This window comes from Balaenoptera musculus, chromosome 4 (genome assembly GCF_009873245.2).
Source record: "Balaenoptera musculus isolate JJ_BM4_2016_0621 chromosome 4, mBalMus1.pri.v3, whole genome shotgun sequence".
Taxonomy (NCBI): Eukaryota; Metazoa; Chordata; class Mammalia; order Artiodactyla; family Balaenopteridae; genus Balaenoptera; species Balaenoptera musculus.
The window spans coordinates 78,641,455-78,667,697 of NC_045788.1; the positions used below are offsets into that span (position 1 = coordinate 78,641,455).

Sequence of the window (26,243 nt, forward strand, 5' to 3'; positions counted from 1 at the left end):
TGAATTCAATGGAAGTAGTCACGAGGATGCTTTTATATCTCTCACTGAAAGACACCCAGATCCAAAAATGTCATGTCATTATTTGAATCTTCAAAATAAAGAGAGCCCATACTTCAGTAAAGACTCATTTGGGGAAAGGTATTGAGGAAAGCTTAATCTACCAATTAATATTGATCTATCAATTCTACAGCAAGAATACACTGAGGCAGAGGAAAGAACCTGCTAATAACCAAATTGTAGACCTTAAATTACAAAACTGTCTGCAGATTCACTCTAGGCTCCTGTAAACACAGAGGCGGACTCCTCCTCATGATGGACTGAAAGACTACAGCTCCCTCTGCCTTCAATGCTGCCTGGAACAGAGAGTAACTGTTGTTTGATATTTGGACTACAGCTGGTAGGAAGATGGCAGAACTTTAAACCATCCCAGGCCGGACTGGATAAGCCACTCTGACAGTGACTCAGCAATGGAAATAATCCAAAACCCTGCATGCCAGGCTAAGCAATTGACCTTCATCTGATAATGAAGAGACATGGGGTTAGGAGAGGAAGGAGAGAGATAGCTTGAAATAATAAAAGCAGTGCTTCATCAGAGGTAGCTGGAATGGAGGTAGGAGTCCAGTTTAGGAGGGATGAGGTCTTGATATAACTTGGAGAAAGACAGGGTAATAGGCATAAATCTTGGGTGTCAAGACCAAGGGCAAGGAGAGTTCACACCAACCTCTCAAATTCTAATCCCCCAAACATTACGTGGCCCAGAACAGAAAACCAAGGTTTATGCAGTAAATTGTGCCATCATAGTAAAGATTGTTCTCAACTTTGTTAATCTCTACCTTGATCATGATCTAAAAAGGGGGAGAGGTTAATAGTTATAACAATAACTGCTATTACTATTATTGCTAATAACAATAATTGTCACTACTTACGGATTATTTACTTCATGCTACATACATACTAAGCTAAACTCTTTAGATTTAACCCGTATAATGACCCCACAAAACAGACAATAATCAGATAATGAGACCAAGGCTTAAAGAGATTAAGTAACAAAATCAAGATTAAATAAGAGAAATTTGATTTCCAGAGGTGGGATTTGAAACCTATATCTGATAAAAGCCAAAGCCCACACTTTATATAATTAGTACATTGCCTCCTGGCTAGTATGGTTTATGAAAGGATTCTTCACTCAGCTTATTCTTGTTTCTTCTGCAGTCAATTGGGCAATAGTGGCCATCCTAGTCAGGTATACCAAAACCTATTCATGCATTTATTTCCTTCACTTACTATTTACTGAGTGCCTACTATGCCTCAGGGGTGGTGCCAAGGTAAATAGACACAGTTCCTGCCCTCAGGAAACCTGGACAGGGGGGCTGAAGGAGGACTTGCTCTTCATTTGGTCTCCCTTTTTTTCAGTAACATTCTAGTCAGGAGACTTATCCTGAAACAGTCAATTTGCCGCAAAAGTAACTCAATGGTGAAGTTTTGATAAGTGGGCAAGTATGCCATGTTTTTTCCCAACTCCCTGTCATCCATCTCCCTTTCCCTAGATAACTCATCATGTCTCCTTTTCCCTTCACACTTTCTGGTGCCCCAACTGCATCCATCACTGTGAAGGTTCACAAGCCACCAAAGCTCCTTCACCTCCAAAGGAGTTTTCAAAACTCTCCAAGCTCACTGGACAGTTTCAAGGCCCACTGTAGTGTTGAGGGATGCTGCTTTATTTAGACCCACCTGGCTTCAACAAAGAGATGCACCCATGATAGCTGAGATAGAGAGGGTTCTTATAATGAGCAATGGGGTGGGGGGGGGGAGGGAATCCTCCCATTACTCTCAACATATCTTCAAAACTTTCTACCAGGTAGCTTCATTCTCTAATATTGAGACTATTTCTATCTCTTCCCCCTTAATTTCACCGATTTGTGACCTTAACTCTATTTCTGAATCATATTTGAATTATGTTTTCTCATTTTACATTACATTCCCGTCAGTTTATTTTTATCACAGACACATACACATTTTTAAAAGCATAAAACTGTATTACTTTACACATTTGCAATTTTCACATATTAGGTTCCTGCCAGAATGTAATCTTGATCCAAAATAAGGAAGGTCTCATTTTTAAAAGGGCCCTTTCAAAACAGGCTTCAAATTCAGGACACTCCAGCGGTTTTAAAAACATTCCATCCCTGGTTTAAACTCACAATGTGTAACCTCCCACAGCTATAACTCAATCAGAAATTAAGGTGAAGTTTGGCGGGGGAGTAAGAAGCATAAAGTTTCTCACACTAATAACTGGCAAGAAAAAAGTTATTTATCCTCCTTTTTAGGAAGAAAGCAATTTAATGGCATCGGTTATACACAATCTTTTAACGTTTTTGTGCATGACTTTGTAAAAAATACGCTGAATATTTTCATTTCTAGTAATGACTTTTCAAAATTATAAAAAGTAATTTCAGAAAAGACTGAATTTAGGGCAAGGAAGAAAATGTTAATTAGAAGTACTGAGTTAAAGCCAGAGTGTGGATTTTCCCAGTTAAATTGTAGTTTTAACCTGAACTAAAATCTCAATGCTTTCTGCGTTTTTAAACTGATCAATTAATCTGAGCTATCTCAAATTAACGAAAACTTCTCCATGGCTCCCAAATTCATTTCTAGCCACTAAAACTTAAACCAAAAAACCACAGAAGTGCTTCTACAGCGAAAATGGCGAAACGTCCTTATTTGACACACTCCTTTTAAAACGCTTCTTTTAAAAAGAATGCTGTAGGGCAAGCAGGGCAAGGATTATCCATATTTTATGGATGGAGAAACTGAAATCAAATCCCACGTCCGAGGAAACAAGGCTATTTAACAGCTGAACCCGAGGTAAGATCCAAGAGTTCTGATTTCTAGTCCAGCTGCCTTCGCACTTCAAAGTCGGCTTGGTTAATCCCGGGACTTGAAATTCCTGGGTCTTGCTGTCATGGAGCTGAATCACCACTAAATTCCTGTGTTCTTGCTTAATCCCGCAGACCAAGGGCCCCAACTCCTAAACTGGAAACCAAGAGGGCGGGGCACCGTGACACGCGAACCCTCAAAGCCAAATAACAAAACTGTCCTCGGGCTGTTTACCGAGGCGGTCCTGGACTCCGGGGACAGGTCACCAGACTCCAGGGACCATAAACCGCGGCTGCCCAAACCCGGCCGCGTTCAGAGAGTAACTAAGGGCCGCCGGGTCTCCGCCCCCACCGGCACGCCCGGGCCGAGCAGCGGGCCGCGTGAGGCGGAGCCCGGCCCCCGAGCGGCGCAGCCCGGCCCCCGAGCGGCGCGCGCACCCCGCCGTCTCGCGTCGCGTGACTCGGCGGGGGCGCGCGCGGTTAGCGCGCGCGCGCGCGCCCGCGCGCCCGCCCGCCCACCCACGCCACTTCCGACGCAGCGCTTGGTTCAGGTTCCGGGGCGCCGCGGAGCTCCCGGCCTGTGGGTCGCGCGTGGCGCTCTGCGGCGGCCGGGATGGAGGAGGCCGGAGCGGTGGTGGCCACGGCCGGGGAGGCCGAACTGAACTTGTCCCGCCTCAGCGTGTCCCCCGAGACCCTGGAGTCGGAGCTGGAGGCGCGGGGCGAGGAGCGGCGCGGCGCGCGGGAGGCGCTGCTGCGGCTGCTGCTGCCGCACAACCGTCTGGTGTCGCTGCCGCGGGCGCTGGGCAGCGGCTTTCCGCACCTCCAGCTGTTGGACGTGAGCGGCAACGCGTTGACCGCGTTGGGGCCGGAACTGCTGGCGCTGCGCGGCCTGCGCACGCTGCTGGCCAAGAACAACCGGCTCGGCGGGCCCGGCGCGCTGCCCAAGGGCCTGGCCCAGTCGCCGCTCTGCCGCAGCCTCCAGGTGCTCAACCTTAGCGGGAACTGCTTCCAAGAGGTTCCAGCCTCGCTGCTGGATCTGCGCGCGCTGCAGACCCTCAGCCTCGGCGGCAACCAGCTTCAGAACATCCCAGCCGAGATCGAGAACTTGAGGAGGTGAGCGGGTGCCTGCCTGAGAGTAGGGAGGCCCGGGGCGGTGTCCGGGAGCCCCGGGGCCCCGCCTCTGGTCTTGGGGCGCCGTTCGGTCGTCACGTACTTGTCTTAGTCTAGGCTCTTCTTCAACTCTTTGGCTGTGAGTATTGCCCTGCCAACTCAACGAGTTGTAGTGAAGATCTAATAAGGTCGTGGTCGTGACAGCATTTGGTTTGTTGTGTTTGCCCTGTGCAGATCTTCGAGGCAGTTTTTCTGTCGTCTTTTGGGGTCTGATGGAGTGATCCGAACTGAGTACATACTCAAACAAATGTAAATATGAGGTGCTCCTTGCAACCTTGCTCCGACGGTTCCTTCCTTGCTGCGAAGTCTTGGGTGGTTTTCCATGCCTGTAGATCAAATTTATGTCTTGTAGCGTGACAGACAAGGTACTCCGATCTGATCCTTGCTTTCCACTACATTTCCTGCTCCATCTTCTCTGTAGCGATACCAGCAAAACTATTTGTGGAATTCACTGAGCTGTGCACTTTACCAGCACCTTGTAGGCACTGACTAAATATGTGTTGAATTGATACAATGCCTCTGTATTGCTGTTCCCTTTGTCTGGAATGTTGCTTACTTCTGGCAAACTCGTGTTTATCCTTCAAAACCTGTTTTAAGGGTCATTTCTTTGTTTCTTTTCTTTACTGCTTTTTGGACAACAGTTAATTATTGCCTAAACTGTACTTCTTCTGTACCTCATTCACCCTGCCATTGCACTTATTGATTATAATTCCTGGCCTACAGATCTGCCTCATCTACTAGATTGTTCGGTAAATATATGTTGAATTAAATGGAAGAAGGAAGCAGAGAAGCAGGGTAACCAAAGTCCCCTAAAGGTGCCCTGCAGGGGAGTGAGAAATAAAGTAAGAGCAAGTGTATTGTCCAAAGTGAAAAAACAGAATCTTCCATCTGTAAAATATTTTCACATCCTTTATTGAATTTTCTGAGATAACAGAATATTAGAGCTGAAAGGGACCTCAGAGTTAAGTGTAGTGAAAAGAATATTGACCTGAGAATAAGAGCAAAGGAAACCATAAACAAAACGAAAAGACAACCCTCAGAATGGGAGAAAATATTTGCAAATGAAACAACTGATGAAGGATTAATCTCCAAAATTTACAAGCAGCTCATGCTATTCCATATCAAAAAAACAAACAACCCAATCCAAAAATGGGCAGAAGACCTAAATAGACATTTTTCCAAAGAAGGTATACAGATTGCCAACAAACACATGAAAGAATGCTCAACATCATTAATCATTAGAGAAATGCAAATCAAAACTACAATGAGATATCATCTCACACCAGTCAGAATGGCCATCATCAAAAAATCTAGAAACAATAAATGCTGGAGAGGGTGTGGAGAAAAGGGAACCCTCTTGCACTGTTGGTGGGAATGTAAATTGATACAGCCACTATGGAGAACAGTATGGAAGTTCCTTAAAAAACTAAAAATAGAACTACCATACGACCCAGCAATCCCACTACTGGGCATACACCCTGAGAAGACCATAATTCAAAAAGAGTCATGTACCAAAATGTTCATTGCAGCTCTGTTTACAATAGCCAGGACATGGAAGCAACCTAAGTGTCCATGAACATATGAATGGATAAAGAAGATGTGGCACATATATACAATGGAATATTACTCAGCCATAAAAAGAAACAAAATTGAGTTATTTGCAATGAGGTGGATGGAGTTAGAGTCTGTCATACAGAGTGAAGTAAGTCAGAAAGAGAAAAACAAATACCGTATGCTAACATATATATGTGGAATCTTTAAAAAAAAAAGTCCTGAAGAACCTAGTGGCAAGACGGGAATAAAGACACAGACCTACTAGAGAATGGACTTGAGGATATGGGGAGGGGGAAGGGTAAGCTGTGACAAAGTGAGAGAGTGGCATGGACATATGTACACTACCAAACGTAAAATAGATAGCAAGTGGGAAGCAGCCGCATAGCACAGGGAGATCAGCTCGGTGCTTTGTGACCACCTAGAGGAGTGGGATAGGGAGGGTGGGAGGGAGGGAGACGCAAGAGGGAAGAGATATGGGAACATATGTATATGTATAACTGATTCACTTTGTTATAAAACAGAAACTAACACACCATTGTAAAGCAATTATACTCCAATAAAGATGTTTAAAAAAAAAAAGTAATGAGTAAACCTATGCTTGACGTGTAATAAGCACTAAATAAATGTTTATTATTGTTAAAAAAAAAGAACTCTTGGTGTCCCAGCCTTACGCAAGTCACTTTAACATATCCTGACTACAGCTTCCTAATCAGCTAAATGAGGCATTTGGACAAGATGTCCCTTTGTTTACTCACCAACAGATTTTTATTGAGTACCTACCCAGTGTTAGGCACTGTCCTAGGTGCTGGGGATACAGTGGTGAACGGGATCCTGCCCTCATGGAGCATTCTAACAGAGGAGACATTAAACACCTGTTAACTTCATTATTTAATTACAGTTGTTATAAGTTCTGTGAAGAAGTACAGAGTGCCTTGAAACGAAGTAACTTAGTTTGGTCTTTGAGCAAGTAACATTTGAATTGAGCTTTTAAAAGAAGAGTAAGAATTAACCAGGAGAGGGTGGGATGGGATCAGTCCAGATTGAAGGAACAGCGCACATGAAAACCCAGAGACAAGAAGGACTGAAGGCCAAAATTTTGAAAGGAGGACATTGTACTAGAGCATAGTGAGGAAGTGACCAAGAGGGAAAGTAGCAAATATAAACTTGGACCAGATCTCAGGCCATGTCATATCTTGAAGGCCATGGTAAAGCTTGAATTTTATTCTAAGTACGCATGGAAGAGTTTTTAAAAAGCACATCTGTCTTGTTGCTGTGCAAGAATGTAGGGGGGAGCAGGTGGAGAGATGAGAAGACATTTTGAAGGCTGGATGGAAGGAGGCTATTCTAGTAGAATGAGAGATGATGGTAGCTTATACCAGGGTGATGCTAGGAGAGATAGAAAGAAATATTGATAGAAGGGTTGGAGAGAGATTTAGATGTAAAATTGTCAAGCCTTAGTTCCTTCTAATTTTGATGTTAATGCCAACATTCTCATTTGAATTTTTTTAATATACTAAGAAAAACTTAGAGCAAATATTACCATCACATGGGGAGAAAGGTAGGCAAAAATCCCATTTATTGAATCCTTACAATGCAGTAGGCCCTGTGGTAGATTCTCTAAATATGCTTTTTAATTTTCACAATGACTCTGTGACATGAGAAGAAGAAACTGAGGCCCTGAGAAGTAGTCTTAAGATCACAAAGCCAGTGAGTGGTAGAACTGGATTTGACCTTTGGATCAAACTGGATCTCTGACTTCAAACCCATGAATTTTCCACAGTGACAGAGTAAGGGCTAGAACCTAATTCTTCTGACTTCTGTTCTGTTGAATATGTGATCAGGAGGATTGGCTAAAGCCATTTTCCTGATTGACCTGATTTTCTGGGCTGTTTACTGTGGTTTTGGGTCATTGTACCTTTGTCTCCAATTGTATGTAGGCTCTTTTATGTCATTGTTTTCATTCTTCAGTTGTCTGCTCTATTTCTCTTTACTGATAAGAATCCGTAAAGGTTTAGGATATATGCTCCAAATATAAACTCTAGTTGAATGTAGGCTGAAAGGGTCATGTAGAAATATACTCTTAGAAGTAGAGACAGCCTAGGCAATTGGCCTGAGTCACCCCCTTCTTTTTACAGACGAAGAAACAGATTTAGTATCAGTGACTTGCTTGAGGCCAGATAGTGACAGGGAGATTCATGTGCTTCAACCCTCAAAGGCTGCTTACTACTTACTGCTTACTACTAAAATAATACATTAAAGCTTCAAAAATGTAGAGGTGGAGGTTCAGTTACTCAAACCCTAAGGTACCTGCCCAAGAACACCATCTTCTCTTAGAATATACGTGGAGTCCCTAGACCTCATTGGTAACATTGATGAATATTGTTTATTATGCCATGTTGCTTTTAAAACCAAGTGAGGTGTTTCTGAGCATTTGGAATCTACCCTCTTTAACAGCAGTTTAAAAAATAATGTGGAGGGCTTCCCTGGTGGCGCAGTGGTTGGGAGTCTGCCTGCCAATGCAGGGGACATGGGTTCGAGCCCTGGTCTGGGAAGATCCCTCATGCCGCAGAGCAGCTGGGCCCGTGAGCCACAATTACTGAGCCTGCGCGTCTGGAGCCTGTGCTCCGCGGCAAGAGAGGCCGCGATAGTGAGAGGCCCGCGCACCGCGATGAAGAGTGGCCCCCACTTGCCACAACTGGAGAAAGCCCTCGCACAGAAACGAAGACCCAACACAGCCATAAATAAATAAATAAAATTTAAAAGAATAAGGCTTTAAAAATAATAATAATAATAATGCGGAGTATATAACCCATATAGAGGTCCCCTTTCTCCTCACCCTCCATCCTTCCAGGAGGGAATAACAAATAAATACTCCTAGCTTAATTGGTGTATTTGATCCTCCAGATTTATCAGGGTATTTTCATGTATATTTTCTGTATTCTGTTGATCCTTTTCCCTGGTGGTAAAATTTTTGAAAAGTGGTTTTTGAAAGATGATTTTAAAGTATAACAAGTAGATGGTGAAAATCTTATTTTTATGATTAACTTCATTCCCCTTGAGTAAATTAGGCTCAGTGTGAATCATGAGGTTGTGGATGTAGGTTCTTTCCATCAAAATATGAGGTTCTTCTTCAGCAAGTAGGTATAATAACTGTTTAGCTAGTAGATGGACAAACTTGGTTTTGTTCTTACAGTGTTGGAAAAGTAGGTGTAATTCATATTTTGACCTGTTTCTTTTTCTGAACTCTTAACTTTTATTCCTCTCAACTAGCTCAGACATTAACTGAGGAAGAGCTTAATAACTTATCACCCAACGGGTAATAGACTTTGTTAAAGAAAACAAAAGCTCGAGGACTTTTTGGCATCCAGGATGCTAGACATGGGGAGAGTAGGTTTGAGCACAGGTGAGTTGCGTTGGTACCATTCCCCACAATCTTTTCTTCTCAAGTAAGAAAAGATTTCCTTCCTTTTTCTGTTCATGACCCCTCTTTCACTGTCTGCCTGATGTGGTTTTAGAAATTAAAGATATGAGAATTGTGATGGAAATAAAAGCTAAATATTAATGTCCTGGACTGTTTTGAAGCTAGTGTGCAATAGGTTGATATCTTACAAAAGAGACGACTCAACCAGTTGATAAATAGAATGCAGCAGTAAAGTTTAAATAAAAACTCTTTTCCCCATTTAGAGTCACATATTGAGTTTTTCTCTGGCTCTCAATTCTTCCTTCTGACTTCTTTCAGTGCCTTAGGCTGGGGCAAGAACCAAGAGATGATTCCTTCATTTGTGCTTCTACTTTTGAATGTATAATGGACTTTAAAATCCTGTAGTGAGTATATTTGAAAATGATTTAGTATGGGGATGCTGCCTCAAGAAAACTACTTTATCCACAAATGTATGGTTCTTATCTTTCTGTGTTTCTCTTATTTTCTATTTTCTGCCTCTTTAGGTACAAACCTGTCTCACTTTAATTCCATCTCCCTTTAACCAGCCATAACATGGGACTCATGTATATTTTTGTTATATTTAATGTTTGGGTGGAGAAGCAAAACATTTTTTGCTTACACCTGTGGTTAAGTTGATTGGCACTAAGTGGACCCTAATGTATTTTTCCAGTGGGTCACTGGCCCTTCCTATAGGAAAGGTACCCACTTCAGTATCCCTAAGGATTGGAGAGGTGAGATACTTTTCAGAAAACAAATTTAAGGTTGGTCTGTTAACCTTAAACAAAAAAGAAAGGAAGAATTCTTCTCTAAATTTTGTGAATGATTTTCATGTTTTTTGTATTTGTCAAACATCAAAAGAATAGAATTGTTTCAAGTCTGATTAACAGAGGTGCAATTTTGACAAATACAAGAACTTTTAAACACTACAGTTTTGCTTTAAATTCAACAATAATTTCATTTCTCTTTATAGAAAAGCATGTTTGGAAACAGTAGAGTGTGTTTTAGAAATTTAATTCCCACAAATCATTGAAAGGCTTTAAGTCCAAGAACTTTGGAAATTATTTGAGTTTCAAAGTGGTACATAAGCCTGAAAATGTAAATTTAATATGCTGGTTGTATACTCTAATTAGTGATACCCATCAGCTGCAGAAGAGATTTATATGGTTTTGAAGTCATGAACTTGGTTATATTTTAGAACATCAGATCTTTCTCTGCCAAAGTCATAGTAACAGCTAAGGTTTGGCGTCCTTTCTGTCTGTTTACCTCCCCACCAACTCCAAATCACTGAGAGAAGACATTGAGTAGTGACTGACCACCAGACACTAGTTTCTCTTGGTTCCTGACTTAACCATATAGAAAGGGCAATATTTATATTTGCTCTCAGACTCACTCTTCCCTTTCATCACTTTCTTTTCTTTTCTCCCTCACTAGACTAAATTGCAAGTTGTTATGTAACTATTGAATCCTTTATAAAAGGACTTCCAAGTTTGCTAAAAATTTTTCCCAACGGTCTCATTAGAATTGTTTTTTTTCCAGAGAAGTTTCTGTTTTGGACTCCAAATATTCTTTTCTACTCTACTCTATTCTATTCTATTCTAGTAGCTCTCATCATTGAAAAATAGAAATTTCTCAGTAACTGAGCAGTAACTTATACCATAATCTGTAAGATCAAAAAATCCTGCCTAGGAACCTTTTTCACCAGTGTTTAAACACTTATAGGTAGGGGAATTCAGTTTTGTATCCAGACCATTGATTTTTGCTACAAGGTAATCCTTTAAGGAGAAAAAAATAGTCTATCAGGGTTAAGTGTTCTGCCTACTTTTACTGAGCATTGTAAGTCTAAAGAGAGAAATGCAGTCTTGAAAAGATTTACACAATAAGAAATAGAAAGGAGAGTATCAATATATTTTTTAAATGACAAAACTTCAGATTCATATTGGCTTTTTGAATCACCACACATCAAGGAAGGCTGAGATTATGAAATACAGATAAGAAAGTCAACAAATGGAAGTAATTGTATCAGAAAATATGTATAAAGGTCATCTATAAAGGACTTTAAAATAAGTTTGTTTCCTAACTTCAGAGAGATAAAGGAGGGAACTTCATCAGTGAAACAAGAATAAGAAGTTTTAAAACTGACAACTATGAAAACCCCAATTGGAATTTCTAGAAATAAAAATACACAATTAGGAACTCAGTGGGCTGAATGGTAGACTGGAGTCAGCTGATGCATAGTGAATCAGTAAGCTAAAAGATCTTACTGAGGCATTCTGGAATGCAGCACAAAAAAAATCAAGAAATGGAACGTATGAAAGAAATGTATAGAGAAATGGAAAATAGACCCTGAAGTTCAAAGTGCTGTTTGCTAGGAATTTCAGAAAGAGAATAGAGAGAATGTAGGAAAGGCAATGCCAGAAGTAATAGTAGCTGAGAATTTCCCATGATTAAAGAAAGAGAGCACTCTGAACTGGTATCTTGACACATCATAATAAAACTGTAGAACAAGAAGGATAAAGAAAAAAGACCCTAAAAACTCCTAATAAGAAAAAAAGCAGATTACCTACAAAGGAATATGGGCTGTAATAAGATAGTAGAACAGTATCTTCCTCCTGGTAAGGAAAAGTAACTGTCAACGTAGAATTTTATGCCCAGCCAAGCTATTATTCAGGTGTGAAGGGAAAAAATAAGAACGTCAGAGACAAAGGACTCAAAGATTAACAACTGTGAGTCCTTACTGAAAGAACTTCTACAGGATGTACTCCAAGAAAAATGAACTTTAAAAGAAATAGCAAGTGCCAAAAACAATGGTGAACGGAGAAATTGGTAAAACATATTGATGACTCTGAGTAATTATTGATTGGGAATAAATAAATTTCAATTTATTTTCAAATCAAGGTAGAGCTAATCCTGGATGATGATATGAAGATGACAGAGAAGTGAGCATGGTTGTGTATTTGGGAGTGAGAGGGAGAGCAAAGGAAATTGAAGGGGTAACTACTAGCAAAATAGATGTAGCATGTGCAGTTCAAAATAATAGAGGGAGTGGGACAAAAGGAAACTTGATGAACACAACAGAAGGCAGACAGAAGAGAAAAAGATATTGAGATACAGCATGGTAAAGAAAACACAAGTGCAGATATATCAACAATCAAGTTGTGCACTGTTTACAAGAGTTACACTTAAAATAGAAATACCCCAATATGTTTAAAGTTAAGGGGTAGAAAAAGATGTACGAAGCAAATCTCCATCATTTCATATCTGGACTCAACTGCCTTAGACTCCAGTCTGGTCTTCCTGCTTCCACTCCTCCCATTGCACTCGCCTGTCCCTGCCACTTCTCCTGCTGTTTTCCAAACAGTAACCAAAGTGATCCTTCTAAAGTGTAAGTCAAGTTATACAACTGGCCTTTGTTCAAACCCCTTCTACCTATAGGATAAATTCAGAATCCTTGCTGAGGCCTGAAGGGCCCTCTGTGATCTGGCTTTCCCAGGCTACCTTTCTAACTTCTCTGACCACCGTTCTCCCCACCCCTGTCACCCTGATGTACCCACGCTGGCTGTGTTGCTCTTTCACAGCACACCAAGCTTTTTTCCACTGCAGGGATTTGTCCTCAGTCATTTCTTCAGATCTCTGTTCAAGTGTCATCTCCTAAGAGAAACCTTTTCTGACCACCCTCTCTACAGTATCACTTCCATCAACATCCGATTACCTCCGTTTTTTTCTTTGTAGCACATAAAGCTATTTGGCATAATATATATACATTCATTGATTTACTGTCTCTCTCACTAAAATGTAGGCTTCTTAAGGTCAAGAGCTTGGTCTTATTTACATTATATTCCCTGGAATAGTGCCCGGCACATGGTCGGTGCCTAGTTCGTATTTATTGACTATATGATATATAGTAATGTTATTCAATTTTAAAGAAGAGGAAACTGGGGCATAATGAGATTTAGTAACGGGCCCAAGTTCTCATACTGGTAAATGGTGGAGCTAGGATTAAATAAATACTAACAAAAACAGGTAGGCAGTATTGATAATCAGAGGCAATAGATTTTACGGCAAAATGGATTAGAAGGAAGTATGAGAAATGCTTCATGTGAATTAAGGAACTATGCAACAAGAAGTTTTAACCATCATGAACCTGAATGTATCTTCAATATAGCTTCCATATTTTGAGGAGAAAGAGAGCAAAAATTGACAGAACTATAAAGGGAAAACCATGGTTCTGGTAGGAAACTAACCACCAGAGTAAGAAAGTGGAATAATGAGAGACTATAAAAAATTTGAATTGCACAGCTAACAAGCTGAATCCTAATAACTACACATTCTTTTTACACATATAAAATGTGAACAAAAATAGACCACACTTTAGACCACAGAGGAGTAAGGTTATGCAGAACATATGTTTAACAACAACAAAGCTCTCAGCAAACTAAGAGAAAGCCATATAACCCATGAGAAAAATGGGTAAAGGTTAGAAACGCAGTTCTCTAAAGATGTACGAATGGTCAAAACATAAAAAGATGCTAAACGTCACTAATAATTAGAGATTACTAGTACAGAATGGTATCATTTTTCACACCAGCTAAATAGTAAAAAGTAGAATAAAAACGTTAAAGCAGGTGATGATATTAAGTGTTGGCAGGGCTGTAGGGTAAAGAGTGCTCTTAAATGTGAATTGTGGATTGTAGTTAGCTATAACTCTGCAGGGTAATTTGGCTTTTTCTTTTAACATTACAGCTTGTACCCTAAAATCTGCCACTTCTCAGACCCTTCCCCTGGAACTCTGATTTACTGGATCTGAGCAGGGCCTAGATTTTGTAGCTTTAGAAGTATCCCAGTTAATTCTTTTTTTTTTTAATTTTTATTTATTATTTTTTATTTATTACTTATTTTTGGCTGTGTTGGGTCTTCGTTTCTGTGCGAGGGCTTTCTCTAGTTGTGGCAAGCGGGAGCCACTCTTCATCGCGATGCGCGGGCCTCTCACTATCGCGGTCTCTCTTGTTGCGGAGCACGGGCTCCAGACGCGCAGGCTCAGTAGCTGTGGCTCACGGGCCCAGTTGCTCCGCGGCATGTGGGATCTTCCCAGACCAGGGCTCGAACCCGTGTCCCCTGCATTGGCAGGCAGATTCTCAACCACTGCGCCACCAGGGAAGCCCTCCCAGTTAATTCTTATCCTGGAAGTTTGGGTAACAGTTTAGTAGGCTGTTTTTCCCTACATTTAAAGGTGTCTTAAAAGAATGATAATGTTTACTGAGCAGATTTAACAGGAAGACAAAAGTAACATAGTTATGGGAAAGATCTATATGTATACATTTCATTGATATTTATGTAGTAAGAACTGATTCTGCCATCCCCCCCATCACCTGAAAAAATCTTTTGGAGAGAGCCTTTCTACAGTCATCACCACAAGGAGTAGCAGTACATTTTGGTGCAATATATGCTATGTCTAAAATGTTGTTAACTTATTATTAGGAAACAGGATAATTATCTGGAACTTTAATTTCATAATAGTGGTCAGTTTTACATAATTTATTTAGTTAGCCTCTGAAGACTGCATTTGCCATAATAAGAGCAAAGAAGAAACAGACTTCAGCTGTCTTTTTCCACTCTTCAAAAAAAAGCTAGTGGTTTTCCCCTTCCCATTGCCTAGTAACGCATTGAGTCCAAACCCACCAGCACGAATACAGGGCTCCTGTAATTTGGCCTTTATCCAGCTGTTATCTCTGGGTTCCTCAACATGAATTCTCTTCTTATGTGTTAAAAGGTATACTCATTATCCCATAAAAACCCTTCTTCTGACCTGAAGGTCCTCTTTCCTCCTACCCTAAATGGGCTAAATTCATAATCCAGCTGAAGTCACAACACTTTTGGGAGCCTTTCCAATCAGAACTAATGTATTTTTTTTTATTTCTCTACTTTTTAAACTCCTATATCATTTATGGATTGTTCTGCTTATTTTGGTATTTTAATCATGTTATGCTTATTTGGGGCCTTGTTTTGCATTTAATTATAATATTGTCTAACATTGGTGCGTCTTGTCTGCTTACCTGTCTGCTTACCTATAATATAAGCTCCCTGAAGATTGCATTATTCCTCCAGAGACTGTATAGCACATAGAAAGCCTGAGTAAAACATTTGCTGAATGAATAAATGATACGTGTTCATTGTAATAAAGATAATGGGGTACTTGTTCAAATTTTGTGTTTTTTTTGTTTTTTTCATTTATTTTTGCAGTTTAGAGTGTTTATATCTTGGAGGAAACTTCATCAAAGAAATCCCGCCAGAATTAGGAAATTTGCCTTCTCTAAATTACTTGGTATTATGTGACAACAAAATCCAAAGTGTGCCTCCTCAGCTTTCACAGTGAGTATTTTCAGACAGTTTATGTACACACAGAGATACATGCTTAGGAATTATCATCCTGCATTCACCCACATGATTTGTATGTGGAAAAGAATTAAGTGTTCTCAAAGTAAATGATACATGAGAATGAAAGTTCTGAGGTGTGTTATGAATTGGGTGGCTTATTTTTGATTTTACTTTTAAATGCTCTTGATATATTCCTCATAATCATTGAGCCTCTTTTCTTTTTTTAAATTTATTATTTTTTAAAAATTTTATTGACATATAGTTGATTTACAGTGTTGTATTTCTGCTGTAAAGTGATTCAGTTATACATATATATATTTTTTCCTATTCTATTCTGTTATGGTTTATCACAGAATATTGAATATAGCTCCCTGTGCTATACAGTATGACTTTGTTGTTTATCCATCCTATATATAATAGTTTGCATTTGCTAATCCCAAACTCCCAATCCTTCCCTCCCTCACCCCATCCTTGTCCTTGGCAACCAGAAGTCTGTTCTCTGTGTCTGTGAGTCTGTTTCTGTTTTGTAGGTAGGTTCATTTGTGTCGTATTTTAGATTCCACATGTAAGTGTTATCATATGGTGTTTGTCTTTCTGTTTGTCTTACTTCACTTAGTATGATAATCTCCAGGTCCATCCATGTTTCTGCAAATGACATTATTTCATTCTTTTATATGGCTGAGTAGTATTCCATTGTGTATTTATACCACATCTTCTTTATCCAGTCATCTGTCGATGGACATTTAGGTTGTTTCCATATCTTGGCTATTGCAAATAGTGCTGCTATGAACATAGGTGTGCATGTATCTTTTTGAATTATAGTTTTGTCTGAATATATGTTCAGGAGTGTGATTGTTGGATCATATGGCAACTCTATTTTTAGTTTTTTGAGGAACCTCCATACTGTTTTCCATAGTTGTTGAGCCTCTTTTCTGTAATCAAAAATAGAGTATTACTTTGGCATAGATTCCCCAAGGTTTTATGGGATTTTATTGATTTATATTTGATATGAAGCATTCCTATCCTAATGAGATAATGTGAAGGATCTTGATTCCTGTTGCATTTGAAATCTTTCCTTTTTTAGGTATCTGAATGATAAAACATGCCAAAAAAAACCCCTTTAAATCTAGCATTTATATCAGCTAACACATCAGAATACTCTCTAAGTATTTTAAGCTCTCTAAGATTCCATGGGCAAAGTCCTTCATGATATATACAAGTATGGGCTCTAATTTAGTTTCAGCACCTTTTAATTTTACTTCCATTGACCTTAATCTTAATTGCTCATTCTTACGGGGAAATTGAGTCCTTCCCTTAACTTTCTGAGTAGTTTTCTTGCTTATGGCGGTTGATTCTTGTATTGCATTCATTCTAGGTTGCATTCACTTCGTTCCCTCAGTCTTCACAATAACTTGCTGACATACCTGCCTCGAGAGATCCTCAACCTTATTCATTTGGAAGAATTGAGTTTGCGAGGAAATCCATTGGTTGTTCGTTTTGTTAGAGATTTAACCTATGATCCTCCAACTCTCCTGGAGTTAGCTGCACGGACCATTAAAATTCGAAATATTTCCTATACTCCCTATGATCTTCCTGGGAATCTTCTTAGATACTTGAGTTTAGCCAGCAATTGCCCAAACCCAAAGTGTGGAGGTAAGTTAATTCAGTGTCCTTGTTTCCCATTCATTTAGTTACTTTTAAATTAATTATCTAAATGTTGTTTTAATTAGCTGGTTTCTTTCAGAGAAAGGCAGTTTGTCTCTGTTTCTGTTTGCCTTATTCTTTCACCCTTTTACCAGAAAGTAAGACATTTCACCCTCTCTGGGTTCCTTCCTTCCTTCCTTCCTTCCTTCCTTCCTTCCTCCCTCCCTCCTTCCTTCCCTCCCTCCTTTTCTTCTTTCTTTCCTTATTTCTTCTTTTCATGGTACTTCAGGATTCATACACAGGAAAAATACCCAGAAAGTCTCATCTTTCTTGGAACTGTCATAGGGTAAGGTAAATTGGTAACATGAGAGGAAACAGAAAGAAAGCATAAACAGTTCTAATTGCTTTAGAAGAGTCTCTAAAATGTTTGGCCACCTTTCATATTTATTTGAAGGACATTTTCTTAGACTCACCATTCTGAGTATCAGGTACCTTTATAGAGTACAATTCAAGGAGTATGAGAATAGGCTGAATGTGTGCCAGTTTCAGAATGTACCCTGGAATTTTATATTCTTTTAAATCCATGCTTCAAAATTTCTTGAGTTTAGAGCATTTAGAGAGAACTAAACAAATAATATAATGTAAGACAGTGTAAAGTAGGAATCCAAAATACTGTTGGAAATCAAAGGAGGAAGAGAGCACATTTATTAGATCTGGAAAAGATGAGACAATTCTTGAAGTATGAGTTGAATTTTGATATGGTTTGATTGAGGATAGAAAACTTTTCAGATGGAGAGAGTAAAATTGGAAACAAAACAATATGGGGCAGAATGTTGGATGAGTAATAATTTGGCTCAAATGTACAGTTAAGGGAGTAATGAAAGAAGAGTAAAAGATACATTGAGGCCAGATTATGAAGGGCCTGAAGTGCCAGAGTGTGTGGAGGGGAGTTGGTGAATGATAGCAGGTCATTTTATTTTGGCTCCCTCATAAAAGACTACTTTTTAAAAAATCCAATTTAATGGGGGTAGAGAAAGGTTTTTATTATTGTAGGATAATTGTAGGTGCCAGGGAAATGCTGCATAAATATGATCAGAGCCAGCTGAGGTTTTCCCCAGATGTCCCGTCAGGCCTTGAAAACTGTTATAACGTTAAACAGAGAGAAGGTGATTTAAGTTTCTCAAAGAATATTAAAAGGTAAAAAAGATACTACTAGTTTAAAAAAGAAAAATGACACTACTCTGGGCCATTTCTGGCCATTTACTTTTAGAAGTAGAGACTGCCGTGCCAAGTTAGAAGTACTTAGATTTTCTCTGTGACTCTCCTTCTGAAGTTGGCTTTAACAGTGGCAAGAGACAACACTCACACCAGACCTTCAGGCTTCATAGTCTGTATCTAATCTCTTGGAACCTATCCTTTTCTAGAAATAGATCTCTACAACAAGTCTCTTTTCTCTCTTAAATGGTTTCTTAATGAGTTCTTTAATATACTGCTGTGTAATTTTTCTTAGGAACAAAAATACTTTTTAAATTATTAGCTTAAAATTTTGAGATAATATCTGAAGTGAACCATTGACATTTTCCCCCTCAGATTCTCTAGTTATTGAACTCTGAGTTAAACAAAAGTAATTTTCTATTTTGTGAGATATTGCCTTTGTATAGTCTGAGATCTTACAGATGACAAGATAGTATTGTACTACTTTAGCTCTTGGTAACTATAATTATTTTATTACTTCCATTTGCTTCAGAAAGCGAACACATTTGGGGGGATTTATTGTTAATATTGATTGATCAGTTTACTGAATCTGTCTACTTTTCTGAATTGTTCAAAGTAACATACCATGAATTTCCCTTTTTAAACTATGAATTATACTAACTTACTACAGGATCAAAAAATTAGAAAGTTAATGGAGAAGTAACAGAAAAAATAAATAAATAGGAGAAAAATTGTTTCTCCTTTGCTTGGACCACATCTTTTTATTTTGGTCCCTTATGTGATATACACAGAGTAGTTGGTGCCAGAGGAATCCTAGGTAGAGTATTAAGGTTGAGATTATTCTCCAGAGACGTGATGGGATGCAGGGTTCTAGGGGTTCCGGTTATACTGCAACCATTGTGACAGCCTTCGTGGGTTAGAGATGTGCAATATTTAGTAGGAGGAGCAGCTAGAAGCCCGCAAAACAGCAACCTCTGCTTTCCTGTCATCTCTAGCTGTATTTTTACTTAGCTGAAGGGCCACAGTTCAGGAGCACTAAATTAGGACTCAAAAGAGCTGAATACTAGTTTCAGTTTACTTAGCAATATATAATTGCATGAAAGTCAAGTGAGATCAGTAGTGAAACAGCTTTGAAGCTGTAGATTTAGACCCTGTGGAAATAGGATGGCATTTTGTTACTTTCAATTTTTCCTTCCCAATACATAAGGACAGGGGTACTAAAAGTCGTCTCCTTTCTGCAAATTTTGGGTATAACAACTAATTCTTTAAGATCATTATCAAAGGAGTTCTGTATTTTTTTTTAAGTTCTTGACTGTAGGGTAGTACCAAGGAGGGGCTTGGGGGATGGAGAAAGGGCACTTTAGGTATCCTGTAATCTCCATCAACCACTGTCCACCAAGTCACCCAGAGAAAACAAGCTAAGTAAATAGTGTCCTTTTAACGCCAGCTCCCTTTAAGATAGATCTCCTGGCCTTCTCTTTGTAGTCAAATTGCCATCCCTAAGACCTTCCAGTATTTCTATAAACAATTATGGGAGCAGCCACTACCTCTGCTTAAGATTCTCAAAAGAGAAGACTATAAGACATTTCTTCAGAATGCTGGAGATAGGGTTGAAAAAGAAAATGTGGGTCTTTGCTTTGTAATGATTACTTTGTCCTTATTCCTTCTTCTCTCCAGGAGTCTACTTTGATTGCTGCGTCAGACAAATTAAATTTGTGGACTTCTGTGGGAAATACCGTCTCCCCCTGATGCACTACCTGTGTTCACCGGAATGCTCTTCCCCTTGCAGCTCTGCCTCTCACAGCTCCACATCCCAGAGCGAATCTGACTCAGAAGATGAAGCCAGTGTGGCTGCACACAGAATGCAGAAAGTTCTTCTTGGCTGAAAAGGGAGCAGGGTGGTGTGAAACACTAAAAGACTCAGCAGAGGTGGTTAGAAAAGAGAATAGACTTGGAAGTTCACTAGAAACCGTACCTTCATCTTAAATGTCCATGACGGAGTTGGAGATGGTGTAAAAGATTTTGTGTTTCTAGCCATTCAGCAGGAATGAGTCCAGTTCCATGTTTGGATTCTTTTAATATAATTTCACTGTGAATGGCAGTTTCAGATTTAGCTGATTGTTTGCAGTTTTCACTCAAGTTTTGCATGAATCACACAGCAGAATGGAACATCCTGAAGGAGCAGTGCTATAATAAACCATGAGTGGTGTAACTTGTGACAGTTGATATGAAGATAGAAATGATCAAAGATGTAATTTTTACCAGAGTTGTCCTTGAGTTTAGGTTGAACACTATACCATAACAGGATTAGCCCTCCATTCTTGTATTGCCCATATGTCTAGATTACAGAGTTACTCAGATAAGCTCACAGATGGTTACATAGGACCTAAACCTTTCTCAGCTACTGACTGGTAAAGTAAGGGATATAACTTTCACGTGGGGTTTTAAAACTCTTCACTTCTGCTCCTTTGTTCTATATGATTGTTGTTACCCTTGTATAATCCAGCAATGACTGTAGTAGTGCCTTAATCATAACAAGGATTTAGAAATTTATTCAAGGAACGATACCAGAGCAGCCTATAACCTGACATACTATGCAGAACACTTTAAAATATGCTTTAACAGAACTAGGTAAACAACTGTATATCTGACATCTGAGCTCATAGCCACCTTAACTTCATTTTTTGTTCAAACAAATCACTTTTATAATTAATGGGAGGCCACGATCTTGATCAGTCTGTTCATCATAAGACAGAATAATAGTTTTTAATGGAAAAATCTGTCAGATTTCTTTTAACAGAAAAGAAATGTAAGATAGGAAACTTCTTTATGTCGTGCATTAAAGGAGTGGGAAAATTATTTTAAAGGTTTTAGCAGTCCAGTATGACTCCTTTGCCTGTGTGTACTGAACTGTAACTTCCTCTAATGTTAAAGAAAAACTAGAGAAACATTACAAGTGAAATAAAATTGGGCACAGCAGTCATTGTGTTTTTACACAATAGAACAGTTTCCAAAACAAGTTTAACCATGGAGTACTTTTTGAAAATAATATATTGATAAAATATTTTAAATGTATTAAATATATTCTTAAAGTACAGCAGAAAAATGGTTTCCCAAGTTGCCAATAGAAATGACAAATTTTTATTAACTAGCATGCAGTAAAAATTGAGTAATAGTACAACTGTAAGTTGACATTGTAAAATAAAGTACATAGCACACATTAGCAATCGTTAGCTAACTAATCTGTAATAACGTAATGGTTTGTTGGTAAATACTACCTGTAGAGTAATACAAAGGTCAGAAACACATTGGAACATCAGATGATCTCCCTTCTGACTTCTGGCATTCATGACTGGGACACACCATTTCCTGAAAGCAAGTTGTTGTATAATAATGATATGTACATATGTTAGGTTTTTGTCACATATATTTTTTATTTTAGAAGAAAATATACTGTAGGATAGTTTGTTTATTATATGTTAATTCATGAAACATCATGAGAGTTTCATGACTGCAGTTGTGAAACGCTGCTATAGAGTGAATCCCTTCACTCTGTTGTAATAAGATTCTTTTTTCCTTTTGATCCAGAAATTTTCTATGTCTGTAGAAGTCATGTAGTATCTTTCTACTGCCTAGCAAAGTAGTACATGGGTGATTATATCATAAAATGGAAGTAATAAAAAGTCTTTGTTTACTTCTCCATTTGAGCCACAGCAGGCTGCATATGACAAAATTATAAAAGATAAAAGATGATTTAGGCAGTGCCTAGGTGGCAAGCCGAAAGTGTTTTGTAAGTAAGTGATTTAGGTAAGATACATAAAATATTTTCACAGAAAATAATGTATTCATAGTAAAATACTCAAATTGATAGGACCAAATTTTTCTGGCTTAAATGCCTTGGTTTACTTCCTAATGATTACCAGTTTGATCTAAGTAACAGCTTGGGTAATCTTCTAAGAGTTAGTCTTTGTGAAATAAACAGGTAGGTATGTAAATGGATGCTTAACCTTGCCAGCTTCCAGGAAAGAAGACATACTGATTGATCTTTTACAGATGTAAATAGGTCCAACCAGAAACAGTTTCTAGTCTTTGCTGTGTAATGTAGATATATACATTGTATACAGCAAAATGTCTTTCAACAAAATGTTTGTTACGCTTCTCTATATGTACATTTGAAAATCTCTGATCAGTATGCAGCTCTCTTTGGTGACTTTTACTGAAATCTACATTTTTAGCTGTTTTATCTTTTTTTTATCTTTGACCTAACCTTTTATAAGAGCTTCTAATAATTTCTAAACTTTTCCTGAGCTGCTAATAATTTCTAAGCTTTCCCCTGTTTCTTTTCTCTACCTTCCCTGTTTTCATAACTGATGACTGTAGAAATTAACCAGAAGTGAGTTACAGTTCCAGAGTCATATAGCTGACTGTGTCTTTAAATTGAAAGTCTCTCTAGTTGCTGAGTCACTTGTTTGTGTGTAAGTTTTTGATACTGCTCTACTTGGACAATTTTAGTGACCAAAACTTCTGTGGATAAAACTACTTAACCAAAGCATAAATGTGTTTAGAATGGAATTCTTCAGTGCTAATATTTGGAATTGAAATGGATACATTGAACATTCTTAGTAATCTTTATTCCTGGAATCCACTTCTCTCAGTGTCACCAAACTGAGTCGGTGAAATGGTCCTAGGATTTTAGGAAATAGGAAGATTAGCTACTATAACGTTTTGCTTCCATGGTGCCAGGGATTGGTTGACCTGAGGACAAGCTAGTCAGGGTTCTCAGCATTCTCTGTATTTGTGTAGTAGAGGTAGGTCTGAGGGTTACTGTTCATATTTTACTTCTAAATGCTTCCTGGGGGAGTCTCTTACTCTAAAATTCTTGATATTTGGAACTTCAAGTTAACAAATTTAAAAGTAACGACTTGTATTATAAACTGTACCTCAAACTTGAGAAATTTTTGTACTAATGTAAAGTTAAAAGCAGTCCACACTAGTGCAGGGTAATACTGCAGACCAGTTCTACCAAACATTGTAAATACCAATTTAAACAAAAGAAGACAAGGGAAAGGCTGATTGCTGGAGTGTTAAATGAAAGAAATCTTTAAAAACCACAAAAGGCAGGGAAAGAGAAGTCACCAGACACCCAAGGAGATCCCTGAGCCAAGAAAGTTTTTTAAAGTAATACTGAATTGTTTTGAAATTAAGTGGCCCACTAACTACCATCTGAAAGCCTGTTTATCACTAAATTTCTTCAGTTTCTGCTAGTGGGAGATTGTCCACATCCCTCCATAATGAAGGGCCAGCAAATAATAGGATTTTCTTACACCCAACCTTGCTCTTTCCAAAGGGAGAAAGTAATACCTCATTAACCTGGAATTTGTGGTACACCTTTGGTTAATGTTTACCTTTTCACTATGTAAAAGAGAACAAATACTAAGCAAATGATTACTGCAAATTAAGTTTGATCTTATAAAGCATTTTAGCAGTAGCTGTTTATAAAAAAAAAGTTATTCTAAAGACCCTCTGTGGGCAGAACTTTCTATCAGTTACAATATGTATATATAGTATATAAAATTAGTTAAGCTGCATTTATTTAGAAATACCTAATTTTTCCCTAAATGACTCCCTTTCTTCTCATCCAAAGTAGAGATTTTATGACAGTATAACTATCACTCCCCATTTAGTCCAAAATAGTTTTGAAGTTGTGTTGAGCATTTAACAACAGTAAAGGCTGCTGTATAGGTTTTAGGCAACGTGACCTGGAATTCATAGTTCTGATCCCCGCTGTACAGAAGAGAAGTATTTGACCTTCACTCTTCCTGTATTAAGCACTATATAACATTAATCTGATGAATTTAATAGCATCCAATTTTGTATTTTTATTATAGTCATGATCTTTTTAAAGATAGCAGTGCCTTTAGTTGTGCTTTGAAAGTATGTGCCTTAAATCTTCCTCGCTGGAGCCAAAGTTTGGGGAACTATGTCATTTAATAAGTTGTGTGTGACAGCCTCATGACCCTTTGCTTTGAGTTGAAGGAGAATGACTGTGATCCTGAAGGACTCCTTCTACTAAAAGTAGACCTAGTGTCTCTGAGTCTAGGGCTTTTGGAGAAGGAATCCCAATCATGCATACTGTCATAAAAGGATTAGAGTCCCTGAAATAAAATCAGTGAAAAAGTATATTCTCTTTCATATAAAGAAAATATATCTGCTACCACTAAGGGATGACAAGTTCCTAACGAATTCATATTAATAGCATCTTATAAAGATATTGCCATGAGGCCTAGCATGTTTTGTGCTTTCTTTGTAATACCAGGTTAAAAAGGGGGTATGGTTTAATTTTTTTGCATGTAAATATCCCCATTCTTTTTATGTCTCTACTTGGTTCATATTTGCTAAGAATTGATGTAGAAAATAACAGTTCACTAACAACAAACATGACATTATTGAACACTCACAGGGTAATATTGATTTGGGTGCTACTAGACTTTTACCTAGCACTTGCTTGTCAGTCTCAGTTTATCGTAAGGGACAGTATTCAATCTAGTTAATATTAAAATTTGTTAGTATAAAGAAGGTTATTTATATACAATTATACTAGAAAGCCATGGTTGGAGAGACTATCTGCATTCAACAGAAGTTATTCTTCCTTTTGCTCTGACTAAATTGAATAAAACTTTTATTTTCAATTCCAGTTATGGGAAGAAACTGGGGATAAGCTTGACATCACTATTGCTGGTACTACAAAAGCATTACTAAATTGGTTAATTCTTCTGTCTACAACTGGTGTTTTAAGAGAATCCTTTCACTAACTTAAATGGTTGACGATGTGTTACTGAGAAGGATTATTAACCTCAACAATCACTTTACAGCAATTATGGAGCAAACTGTGTGCCTGCAATTAGTGTCTGTTGCATTTCTGAGCCCACTTTGTATTCATGAGAAACAAAAATATAATGGGAGAAATATTTTAAATAACCAGTATTTTAACTTTTTATAAAGCTTGGGACTTTAAAGTATCAACAAAGGATATCAAAAATATATATATACTTTTACTTTAGTCAGATTATTTTTTATTACCTGATTTCTTAATTTTCTGTGTTTGCATTCTTGTGACTTAATATCTATATCTGTAGGTATATATATATTTAAAACAATGGTAACAATAAATGTAACTCAGCAATGTGACTCAATAATTACATTTTATTTTTGGAACAAGATATAGTTTATTGCATCAAATTTATGTATTACCTTGTAATGGTAAATGCTCTAAAAAGAGTATTTAAGCTACTTCAGTTCTATACCTCCTTTTTTCCCCCAGGACACACAAAAGAATGTGATCTAATATTAACCCTCTGTGTGAATTTTGCCTTATCAAACATTGTACCTTATTTCATTAAAAGTGTTTTGTTGGAATCTAATTCTGTATTCTGGAAAAGCAAAAGTATTTTAGTTTTAATTGACAGGCATTTACTTAAAAAATCTAAAATACTGTTGGTTTTTGCCTGATTACTTGCTATACCATTGCTCATCTATTCATTGAATTTTTTCAATACATGAATAATACATTAAGCGTGTATTAGTATTTATACTGTCTGTGCTAGATGCAAAGGATAAAAGATGAACTAGACCAGATCCTTTCTACCAGAGTTCCTTCTGCTTCCACAATCTTAACAGACTTACGGATGCATACTCTAAAAAAAAATTGGTGAGGTCATGTTGCTACTGAAGGTCAGTTACTTCTTGCATTTAGTCCAGAATCAATCTTAATGCAAAATAGTATAGTATTAACTGAGCACATTGATATTGCAGTACTTATTTAGTGCCATTATTTTGGTGACCCTAGAACACCTGACATATTTCTAGATTCCAGAATTTGGAAGAATATCATGGTTGCTTATGAGTTGAGGTAAACAGAGTGGGTAGGAAAGACACACTCTGCAAAACAGCCGATGTTTCAGAATTGCTGA

General features: G+C 38.2%; 1 protein-coding gene across 1 annotated transcript; it reads left to right on the forward strand.

The window, feature by feature from the left end:
• The first annotated feature begins 3,405 nt into the window (after window positions 1-3,405).
• On the forward strand, window positions 3,406-25,766 carry LRRC58 (leucine rich repeat containing 58). The gene is made up of 4 exons (XM_036850223.1): window positions 3,406-3,989; window positions 15,280-15,408; window positions 16,790-17,067; window positions 19,951-25,766. Exons 1-4 carry the CDS (start codon window positions 3,490-3,492, stop codon window positions 20,157-20,159), a joined length of 1,116 nt encoding a protein of 371 aa, XP_036706118.1. The 5' UTR covers window positions 3,406-3,489; the 3' UTR covers window positions 20,160-25,766.
• The last annotated feature ends 477 nt before the right edge of the window (window positions 25,767-26,243 follow it).

Coding starts and splice junctions, on each gene's coding strand:
- LRRC58 (XM_036850223.1), top strand. CDS start 3,490: ATGGAGGAGGCCGGAGCGGTGGTGGCCACGGCCGGGGAGGCCGAACTG. Junction 3,990..15,279: donor GAGATCGAGAACTTGAGGAG/GTGAGCGGGTGC, acceptor TTATTTTTGCAG/TTTAGAGTGTTTATATCTTG. Junction 17,068..19,950: donor CCCAAACCCAAAGTGTGGAG/GTAAGTTAATTC, acceptor TCTTCTCTCCAG/GAGTCTACTTTGATTGCTGC.